Consider the following 12061-nt stretch of genomic DNA (forward strand, 5'->3'; position numbering starts at 1 on the left):
GGGGAACGTAGAAAGTACTGCTTGCATTTGTTTTGAAGTCCACTGAATAAACGTTTTGTAGAACTTAATCTCACCGTAGTGTAAATTGTAAGACTTTTGTATCTACAGACTGAAATTTTTAATGTCAACTCTCCAGTTTGCAGGTATTAACACATATTTTAGTATTAATATCAAAGGAAATTAGGTCTGGGCCTTGGGCTATTCTAAATTTTGGAATTAGTTGAATGAATGTGTTATCATTGCAAAGAATGCCATTTCACTGCTTACACATTATTCAAGTAAACCAGTTCTCAGGTGACAATATCCTCCATGTTTTTGTTCTTTTTCTGTTTCCAATCAAATGGTGGTTCACTAGCAGAACCTCTACAGAATTTTAAAATGTTGAGGAGAGGGTTAGACCATTTGACTCAGGTGTGTTTGTGCAGAGACACACCAGCAAGTCCACCTCTTTGTTTCTCAAAAAAAGATAATAGGATAAAAAATAGGTTTTGGAATGATTTAGTCAAAAATATCATGACGATGCTCTTGGATCCTCTTAAACAGAATGTTCAGGCCCAAAACCCTCCATTGTCATCGACAATACCAAAAAACGGGCCAAAACATTTCCACCTGTTATTGCAAATGCTTGATGGCAGATGTTGATCCAAGAGTGGCACAACATGCTATAAGGGTTAGGGGTCAATTACTTTTTTCATATTGTTTGAATTGGTTTCTACTCTCTTTTTTGTAGTCCCTTATAGCTTTCTATGCGATGATACTTTGATAAAGATTCATTTTCACAAAAGTCTTTAAAACCTCAGCAGCACATTGGCTCAATTCCTACAACCTAAATTGGCAACTATTCAGAAATCATCCACAGGCTCTGCGGTAAGTGTGTTGCTCTCAAGCAGACTGAGAAAATGGACTAATAAGCTGAAGGTCTCCTGTTAGAATCCCAGGTGTTCACACTTTCCGGTTGCTTCTTCATTAATATGCTCCTCTGCAGATGTTTTATAGAAGTTTTCAGAATAACATAAATCGCAAGTGGGTTTTCTAGAGGCTTAAATGTCTTCCACTGTGTTATTATTATTATTATTATCATCATTCATTGTAGGCTAGGCTATATGCACTGGTGGACAGTGAGGTTAAGGTAGTCATGTTTCCCCTTGAAGCTGTAATTTGTGTGTAGCCAAGGCCTATACCAACTGATGATATTGCTTTGCCCTTTAATTCATCCCCCCAATCGATGCAGGAGTCAGTGATTACACACTAATGCGTTCTTCCCTTCCATTTTGTGAATCAATGTACGGTTGGTTTCATCTGGTAATGAGAGACACAGTAAAGGTGAAATGCGTGTGTGTGTTGAGCACTCTCTTGTGTTTGTCTCTGAAAGAGTGGCATATGTGCACGATGTGTGTGATTTTTTTTTTTTTTTTTTCCTGGGTGGAGTGGGGCAGAGTGTGGGGAGTTTGGAGTGTGCGTTTGTTTGTGTTGTGTCGTCTGCTGCAGTCTGCCCCTTTAGCCGTGACGGCCTGTTTGTGAGACGCAGACATAAAATTATCAGACTGGTCATTGTCTGCCTTTGAAGTGTCTTGAGCTGTCTGTCCTGATTTGTCACCCAGAGGGGGGATCTCTTCAGTATGGCTACTGTCTAAGGATCTCTTGTGTTTCTGCAAGCAGAGAAACAAAGCTGCAGAGTCTGTATTATGTTGACCATTTATGGTTTTGTTCCTTTGTTAGATTAATGCTTCTTATTCAGTGACTTCAAGGTGTTTTACATTATTTTATTTCAGTACTATGAGCAACACAGAGATGGCTTACAGGTTGTTTAGCAGTGTACGAACATAAACAAAATAATTTGCAATTGTTTTTTAAAAGAAATTAAATGTTAGTTTTAATCAGAAATTCACCAATCAGGTGTTTTCTAATCTAATTTTCCGATTCTGATTTAGACATATTGCTATTTTTTCCTAAGGGTTAAAATGCATAAAAAAAAGAAGAAATTCAGAATATTTGGTAGAACCAGTAGCTTTGAATCCCTCAATAAATGAAGGAATTATAGCATTAGATGCATATATGCACCAAAGCATATTTCTCAAATATTTGACTTAATTTGCAAAGGGCATCAAAATTACTCTTTTGTTCTTTTGATGCAGTTTTTTGATGCCTTTGTGATTTTATGTTTTGATGCATTTATTTGAAAAGAAAAATAGAAATTCAGTTTTCTGTAACCTGTTGATTTCCAAACACATCTGATCCTGGGAATCTGTCAAATCTTTGTTTAATGCTGTAACTGCGATTGATGTCTCAATATGAAAACAACATAATTTTACAGGGATGTGACAGTGAGCGCAGGTAGAGGGTGTAGTAACTAAAGGAACTGCTCAGAATTGCAGTCAGCGTATAAAATATTGGTTCATCTCAAAACATCTTTATTTTTGCTTTACAGAAGAGTAGTCCATAGCAAGCTGCTGTTATTAAGTATTGGGAGGTCCAATTTGAATAATTGACTTCCACTTTATGAAATCCCTCATTTGTATTGAGATGGTTTGTATATTGTACTAAACTGAACCATCTGGGTGACTTTTGTTGAGAATTAAGTCTATTGAAATAAACATTACTGAATTGAAACTAAATTAGCAGACTTTATAGTTGGAACATGTTGTAGACTTTATTTCTAATTGTTTTTTATTCACTTCACCTTTTTATACTGTAATTTAAAGACAACATTTCAAGGGCCTAAGACATATAAGAGGAAAACATCTGACCTAGATCTTTTGTCTCTTTGCCCTGCAGCTGTAGCAGATATGATTCATGAGATTTGCACTCCCACTTCCTTAACTGAAGGCAAATGAAGCACAGACATCCTGCTTTTATGCAACCTTAGTCAGAAAAGAGCAAAAAAAGAAGCAAAAAAGTGAAGGGAATCATCCTATGACTGTCCAGAGTGACCGATCTACCTCAAAGACACAACTGCCCCCCACCCCCTGTTGCTCCTACACCCCACCACCTCCAGCCCCCTCCTCATACCCCCTGCCTCAACAGCCTAATGACTCCTGGAGGTTTCATTTGTAAGGCTCCCATAGAAACACAACCACAATAGGCCCCATCTTGAGAGGGCCCATCTGGGAGTCTTTGTGGGGCCTGCTGAAAGCCACAAAGGCCTGCTGACCTAAAAACCCATCAATAAGAGAACAGGGAGCCCCGCCGACAACAAATTGAAGAGCCGTGGAATTTCCTGGGCCATCCGAAGTCCGTAGGTGAGGACGCGGATCGGGGAACGTGGGAGGGAGGTTGGAGAAATTCTCCAAATGTCCGAGGATGACACATCAGGATGTCATTCCCAAGCTGTCAGCTGTATGCCCATTACCTCAGCTGTCACTGCTGTCTTTGTCCGTGTGCCCACTGTTTACCATTGTGAGGAAAGGCCTATGGAATCTTAACAAACTAGTGACGGTGACAGGAAACAGCAGTGGCATACTGGGTAGAGCTATGTGCCCTCTGTTGACTATAATAATGATGATGCTGACGAGGGGGTAGGGAGATTGTCATGTTGAAAGCCTGCAATATACAAAGACTACCTTTGTGTGGGCAGTTTTTACATTTAGAGGATTTTACCTCTCCTTTTAATGGCTCAGACACACTTCTTTCATGTTGTCATGTGATTTCTTCTGGGATTTGCCTTCTAAAAATATAACTTTCTCTGCAGTTCAAAACAAGTTTATGCGAATGGCCCTCATAGTACAGAGGGGAAAAGGATGCCACTGCCATTAGAGTCCAACCAAAAATGGAGAGAATCAAAGCAACCAGGTGTCAGGAACTGTTTTGATGACAACTACCATCTTCCTCACACTCTTTCTCTTCTTGGCAGTTGTCTTGACCACCAAGGTATCTTTCTGTTGTGTGGGTATAGCCAGGTAAATGCTTAAGGCAGGTGTCTTCCACTTGCCTTTACTCCTGTGCTACCAGTTTGGGACATGATTGGTGAAAGTGGACAGGAATACTGTAATATGTTGGCATAAGGGGTGAATATGTGAATTTTTACATTGACAGTAAAATCTCAGTGTAAAAACTACACCCGTGTGCCATGTTGATTGCTACGTCATGTGTTGCCTGCAGAAGGCAGGTAGAAGGTGTCCTTACATCGATTACAGTTAGGAGGGGTGATGTGGGCATGAACTGCTGGACTTAGGGTGAGGTGTTCAAAATAATAAAGAGGAAGACTATGTGACCCGATTAAGCTATTTATGTTTTTCTTTGACTTTGTTTGCTTTGTCATTCTCGTGTGATAATCTGATGGTTCTCGTCTTTGTTTCTGTCAGAGGAGGACCGATTTGACAGCTACTCCCGCATGATCTTGAAGTACTTTCTGGCAGAGGGAGTGGTGTGTCGGCATGAACTCTTTGTGGCAACAGCTCAAGATAACCCTGATGAAATCCTACAGGTAGGAGATGAGACACCATGCTTTTAAAATGAGGAAGTTTCTGACCCTGCAAAGTTTTTCTGTAAGATGCAAGAGTAGCTGTTTTTTTAATAATAGTACAACTTGCAAAATCTGCATTGTTTAACGTTTACTCAAGTAAAGATCTTGGAATCTACTTCTTGAGTATTTTCTTTCAGAGCTGCGGCTCTTTCCAACATGTGTCAGGGTCAGCAGGGGTATCCGAGAGGTCGAGAGTGGCATGGTTCTGGCATTGTTGAAATGTTTCCCGGCATATCAATCCATGAACAGGACCATAGTTCGCAGAAGCTGCCTGCCAAACAGCAAAGAGGAGGAGTGCTTCTCTCCCTCTGATTGATAGTGGGAGGGTTCATCGGCTCACCCTCTCTTTGTATATCAAAGACTTATTAAGAGAGGGGTAGTCCCACTGGGGACATATCAAATTATTTTGTATTTTCCACTGTTGTATTTGTGGCATAGTAATCTCCAGATGCTATACTTGCACTATGTGTTACATTAGCATGAACAAAGATGTAAAGTTGCAGAAAGAAAAGCACTGTGGCAGTTTCGTGTGGCATTTGCTCAAAGACCAGATTTTCTGTAAATTTCTTAAGAGCTTTTATGTTTTCAACTTTATTTTGTTTATTATACAGACAAGGGAAACATTATTTACTCATCCTCTCAACAGATTTACGTAAAGTTTTAGGAGAAAAGAAACATACACACCATACACTTTAAACATACACTTTAAAGAAGTAAATGTGTACTTCTTTTAGAGAAGTAAGTGTATATATAATTCCTAACAAATTCAACTTGTTTTGGGTTAGAAATATTTGATCCACTTTGTGTGTAGTTTTCATGTCCTTCAGTACAACAGTACACATTTTATAGTTGAAGTGGAAATCTAGGCTAAGTCTTTTAGAAATGTGGTTTAAAAATGGAATTTCTTTTTTTTTTACTAGATTGTAGATCTGATTGTAGATCTGACTTTGTAATTTAACTCCTTGAAATTTGGCCTTTGTCTCTTTAAAGGGGACGTATTAAGTGTTTTCCTGACACATAGTGCCATTGAATGTAATTGAACCATTCAATCTGATCCAGTTCTCTATTTACAGAACTATTCATTGGAATGTGTCTCTGTGCTTGGATAATATATAAATCCAGGATTGTACAAGTGTGTATTTCATGTTTTATTATTGTTTCAAAGCCATTTTTTACCATTCTTTTGATGCAAAATAACTCGGTTTTTCACCTGTGCAATCAAAATTCTAAACAAAAATAGCAAGATTTAAAAAAATTATATGGAGTAAATTAAATAGCAAAATGTTTTTTGTGACCTAGAGTTGCTGTCTTTATCATGCAACTGTCAAAACAGTTTGTTTTTTGGGTCCGTCTGTTGTTTAAAAAGTTTAAATTAAACTTTCAAACTGTTTTATGTTTGCCAATGTTGTATTCTGATTAGACATCATTTTTCATGTACATAATTTGTTTAGGAGCTTCCAGCCCCTATCTTGGATGATGTTGCTGTTCCCAAACCTGTGGAGCAGCCCAGACTGACTGGTGAACCTCAGGACACTTTGGATGCCATGAAGATTGCCTGGCGCTATCAGAATCTGCCTAAAGTGCAGGTGATCGATCAGTGTGTCCTCTTTAATACAAATATTTTTCCCCATACAGTCGATCAGAGGCAATTTTTAAATTTTTATTTAGTGAAAGTTCACCATGTGTCTCTTTTAATGATAGGATGAGATTACCCAGTACTGGATCGCTGCTTTTAGTCCTTTGACAATGGTCTCGACCACTAAATCCATCCACCTCTAAACTCCTTTGTGAAGTGAATGAGGCCTCGGCCTCTCTTTTCAGAGCCGCAGCAGATTACTCACACTTAGCTGGCAATAGGTAGGCTTTTCACTGTTCCCCCTGCTAACATATACACACACATACACACCCGCTTGCACCCCTGCTTAGCCTGGGAAACAAGAGTACTATGCAGGCAGTGCATTGACATGTCTGCTCGCTCAACTCTACGACCCAGACCTGCGCCTCCGTCTTCCCCCAAATCCTTGCCATTCCCCCTGCTAGGGTCGGCAGCTCTACACTCTTTCTTCCGCTTTAAGGAGAGGAGACCCTCCCCTTCTTCTTCTTCTCTGCAGTCCACCCCCGTCGGTCTATAATCCATATCGCTATGTGGATTAGCAGAACACAGTGTGTCCCTAGGGATCCTCTCCCTCTTTCTCTCTCCCTGGAAACTTCTTTATATCTGTGTCCTTTCCTCACCTCTCCCCCCCTTCCCCTGTAAAATTGTCTTTACAAACCGCTAGTAAGCCCCACCAGAGGATTTGCATCCCAAATTCACCCCTAGAGTCAACGCTTACTTTCCCCTTACACACACCTCTCCTGGCACGGCCCACTGTGTCGTTCTCTTGATGAAGACATCAGATCAAAGGTGAGGCCGTCAGGGCGGGGATGGAACGCTAAGCGGGTTGCCTGGTTCACAAAGAGAAGATGAGCCCCTGACCCCCCCCACTGGCCCTTCTGACCCCCTCGTTCTGACGGGAGAGGAACACACCGGGGGCCCTAATCCAGATTAGGAGTAGATTAAGGGCCCCTCTCACAATGGAGTCCATGGTTTTACTGAGAAAGAAGAGCTAAAACTCTCTCTTTCAGCTGCAGGAAAACATCCGCCTTCCCCTGCTTCCCTGACATGTTCGCTTTCACAGCCAGAAGTGGACATTTATGTGAAGAAATGATTAAGAGGCTGGTCATAGTGCTTATTTAACTTCTTCGCTGTAGAAAAGTTGAGGAATGACCCATAAACAATGCAATTGCATTGCCATAGTATTGCATTTTTAGAAAAACAAATAAGGTTGTTATGCTATATGTATTGTTAGTTTTAAATATTAAAGTCATACATGCTGTTTAAAAGAATTTGAGCAAGCAGTGATGTTAGAAAAAAAATTACAATCCTTATCTTTGTATATTACAGAGTGCTTTGGCATCTTCCTCTCGATTCGGACACTACTATGATGTCTCAAAGACGATGGAGGCAGAGATTCGCCAAGCAGCCAAGTGCCACCGCTTCTACCTTCCAGATCACATCACCCCGTCATCAGCAGCACACAGGTAGAACAGCAAGACATCGTCCTCAAAATGCAGGCAAAACCAATGAGACACGACCCAACGAACACAGGCACATAAACACGACATCATCCACATAACAGGGCTGTACAAATACGACTTCCTCCGCAGAACGCATGTGAGTAAACATGGCAATGTTCGTGGAGGAACAGGTGAACCAATAATGCAGCGAGACAGCTGCAGAACTTAAAAAGCACATCTTGTATAAATAATCCCAGTAAACAACATGACCAGGCTGAGAAGACTAGGCTTCATTAGATGAGATTGTTTTATTCTAGTTGAATTCGTTCAAGTTCCTTGTTCACATTATGATGGGGAAATGTTTCAAAATTGAACAGAAACTAAAATCCATTTGAATTGTGTCTGAGACATGGATATTGAATAGATGCTAAAATTATAGATGCTTGAATAAGTTGATATTTGTTTTGCCTGAAATTAAATGTATCAGTTAAATTTATGATGTAGATGCCACTAATCATTATTCTGGAAATCATCAAACTAATCAAACAATTGTTTCAGCTCCAATAAAATGTTTTTTCTTTGACTTCAGAAAACAAAGCAACATAACTGACTCTGTTCTATCATAATAACATTCACTTAGTTGATTCAAAGTAGGAACTAATGTCATAACAATTTGCATGATCACGCATCATTAATTATTTTTTTCTTCTATTCATTTTCTTTAAACATTTAATTAATTACAGTTTTTTTATTGAGTTCAAATAAAACAGTTATTCAAAAATGCTTCATTTATGAATAAATAATAATTACAATCAAGAACAACACTATAATCACTATTTTTGCAACTCATACAAATCAGCTAAATATCAGCCTGCTTCGTCTCCTGTTTTGCGTTGTTTGCCACTGGCCGGGTCATTCAGCCTCTTGGAAAAAGGTTGCATATGTCTATTCAAATAAGGGTCTTGTTTGCTCAGCATCTGTTTGATTTCTCCTGCCTTGAGTGTACTTAGGGTTCAGAGGTCGCACAGGCTCTTTACCCAGAGAGTGCTGCTGAACACACACGGGCACACGCAGACACACTCGGTTGAACTGGGTAAATACAGCAATCTGGAGTGCAGTGGATGCTGGAGGAGGCTGTAGAGAATCCCTCATTCTTTCTGCCAGCAAACAGAAATGGTAAACATGCTGCCCGTACAAACACATTAAATGTTGCAGGTATTCAGGTTAAAATGTACATTTTTCACGAGTGAGGTGCTTTGAGGTAGAAAGAGTATAGTTAGATATCATTTCACAACATAATGATGATTAATGTGAAGAATGTAGGAGGAAAAATCTCCCTGGTTTGTGCAGTTTTGAGTGAAGGTGACATAGTGGTGCTGTTGTAGAGTGTGAATGGGTTATAGATCCTACAGGCATTTTGACAGCTGGAAGCTACACCTGCACAGCACCATTGTGCCACAAGGCCCGCCCAAGTACTGACAAGAATACAGGCACACACACTCGGTGCATATCTTGCACGCTCATATAACACACAAACTCGAAAGCAAGCTACACCCCCTTGCACGTGTCCGCTGCCCCATGTTGATACCCTAGCTGTTAAATTGCTCCGTTTCACTTGAAGGCATAATTGGCACAAATTGCTCTCTAGGTGATACAGATCCTGTTGTTTAAGACCAAGCATCCCCCTTCGCTCACTCTTTCTTCCCTTGCTGAAAGAGGAACGCTGAGATAAAGACGCTTCCTGGTGCATGATCCTAATTAGCTGACGTGCTAGCCCCTGTAGCTACGCACCTAGACCTCTTTGGGTACCTGAATGAGCCGTGCTCAGTAGGGGTAGCTAAAGCACAATGCTGGTCTCCACAATGGCTGCCAACCAGTGGCAACCTCCTGCATGCAACTGAGCGTCAGACCGTCCCAGCCCCCCACCACCTCAGAGCTGGGGCATGGGCAGAGAGGCCGTGGAGGGTAGGTGTCCCTCTTTCACCAGTGCGGCTCTATCATTAGCCACAGCAGGGTCAGGAGGCACCATTGTTGAGCTGACTAACTGAAATAGAGTTCATTGATATACTTGGCCAAGTGTAATCAACACAAGTGTGTGCTTCTCTTCTTTATGTGGGGGTTTGGCGTGTGACCAACCTATGTGTATCAGCTTTTGTGGCTCTCAGGTTGAACTGACAGCTGACGTAGCAGCCTACTGTGAGCTGCCACAGAGTGGTCATTACAATAGTGAGGTGTTTCTAAGTGGAGGGTCCTGTGTTAAAAGATGGGGTTAACATTATTATTGGTGAGCCATAAACTCATAAAGGGCTCAGCAGTGATCCATCCCTTGACTGTTGCTGAATGTTGCTCGATGGTACTGCATGGCCCCTGTCAGTGGTGCACATCTTACCCTTGATTAAACACCAAAATGCTGTTCTCTGTTAGTTTTAGCCATCAGCCCATTAATCCCTCATCTCTTCTCCGTTGTGCGCACGTTTGTGCATATGTGCACCTCATCTGTCTGTCTGTCTCGGCACAATCAGATCCTCGGGGAGCTGACAGTGAACCAGTCATGTTGTAATTTAATCAACCAAATAAATTAATTGGATCTCTTGATATGGATCATCTGTCTGCTTCGGTGGCTCCAGAAAAGCACAGTCAGGAGTAGCAGACTGCAGTCATTGAGGATTAGGCTTCTGTAGTGATCAGCTTGGCCCCGATTTATCAAGACACTATTGGCGATGGATTGCACATTTTAGGTATCCCCTTGTGTGTTCTGATGCAAGTTCTCTGCTGTACTGTGTCAAATGTGTCTCATTCTTTCTCCAATGCCAGGGTTGAGTCCTACTCTGCCTTACTGAAGTCACTGCAAGAGGTCATACACAGAGAGGGCTTTGATTTGGCGACCCCCATGGTAAGAACCAAACAACTGTTCTGGTTTTTGTTTCATTCAAATTATAACACTTTATTTTTTCTCAAAAATGTTATTCACCACAAACCAATTCACATTTTGTTAGAAGGCATTAAAAGTCACTCTGGAGCTCGGAGCACAATAATCTTATTTCTTAGTCACATAGACACACATCTGTTGCTTAACAGCAAGAAATAGTGAGGCGCAGTTTGGAATCAGGTCATTTTCTGGTTATTGAATCAAATCATGCAAAATACTTTTTATAGTCAAATACATCAATGCAAAGAACATCTGCAATTTTCAATCTATAAACACATCAGTCAACAGTGCCTTAATGCACTATTTTGAGTTCAAATAGGGGTTATGGGTACATTCTATTTAACTTTGAATTTAAACTTACTACTGCTACTAAAAACATGCAGAATTTTCTTTTCTTTTACACATTATTGTCCTCAGTTTGGTTGCTAGCATTAAAATTTCCCATTTTATTCTGATACTTAAAAGGCTCAATAAATAAAAAAGAGGCACTAGATTTTTATTAAAGTGTGTGAAACATATATAGTGAGTAATTTGGAGTCTTGTCACTTATCTCTTCATTATCCTGTGCCTTACTAATTTTGGTCTTGTTCTTCCCCTTACAGTCATCTCTGACCTTGCATTGATTCATGGCTATAGGAGAATAGAGCAGTAATGGGCCTACTAGCAAGTTGCTAACATTTAAACTGATAATAAGAGGTTGTTCTGTCCAGCATATAAAATAATTTGCCATTGCAGATGCATCAATGTTGATAATCAAGATTGCATAAAAATGTTTATTCTTTTATCAATCTTAGTTTTTTGAAAACACTGAAATGCCAGTCAGATGTCAAAGAAAACATCAAATGAAAAGGAAGGTCATCAGTTTCTTCAAGCTAAATTTGATCATCTTTTAATATATTTACATAGACAGAGTTTACATGACTGTTTTCAAATCTCAAAACTGGCATATGTCTAGCTTTTTGAGGCCAGCCATCACAATGCAGTTACAAAATACAGTTTTTGCATAATGATTTGACAAATAAAAGACTGTAAAATAAATGTTTTTTGTTTTTTTTGTGGTTCTCTGCATAAACAGTATCTATGCCTTGTTCACCTACTTTCTGTGAACCCTGTGCCCGTCACCTGGAGCCACCTCTCCTCCTGTCACTCACACATGGGATTTTCTCCCCCCAGAGCTGTCATTCAAACACCAGATTAACTGCTGACATCATTAAAGCAGCAGGACCACCTGACACACTGTTGGCACAGTCCAGGAATGCAAACCGGCACAGAGCGACATGGGCGCTGGCACAGAATATGCCCAGTATGGACAACAGTGTGGATTGGATGATTTGCTTCTTCTTGTTGTTTTCTCAGACATTGTCAAGTATTTCAAGATTGAAAGTTATTAATAATAGGAAAGATTTTTTTCTGAAGAATGAGTCTGGAGTCTTTCAGAGTTTCATTAGACTCCTCTCTGATTGGGTTGTGATCCCAGACTAGTTGTAGTCTATATGGCTGGCCTCTGGTCTTTGGCTGGACCTTACTGGCAATGTTCCCTGATTTTTCTATAGGCTAAGCTATAGGAGTTAAGTTTGTCGTTGCATCCTGATGTTGCCACAGCAACAGTCGTG

At 40.4% G+C, this 12061-nt stretch overlaps 1 protein-coding gene across 1 annotated transcript in view; it reads left to right on the plus strand.

Moving 5' to 3' along the window:
- Window positions 1-12061, plus strand: part of elp4 (elongator acetyltransferase complex subunit 4) — a 57921-nt gene that overhangs the window by 1214 nt on the left and 44646 nt on the right. The window contains exons 3-6 of the mRNA XM_044136826.1: window positions 4302-4423; window positions 5914-6048; window positions 7407-7543; window positions 10334-10412. Coding sequence (XP_043992761.1) covers window positions 4302-4423; window positions 5914-6048; window positions 7407-7543; window positions 10334-10412 — 473 coding nt within the window. The remainder of the gene's footprint in view (window positions 1-4301; window positions 4424-5913; window positions 6049-7406; window positions 7544-10333; window positions 10413-12061) is intronic.

This window comes from Gambusia affinis, linkage group LG02 (genome assembly GCF_019740435.1).
Source record: "Gambusia affinis linkage group LG02, SWU_Gaff_1.0, whole genome shotgun sequence".
Classification (NCBI taxonomy): Eukaryota; Metazoa; Chordata; class Actinopteri; order Cyprinodontiformes; family Poeciliidae; genus Gambusia; species Gambusia affinis.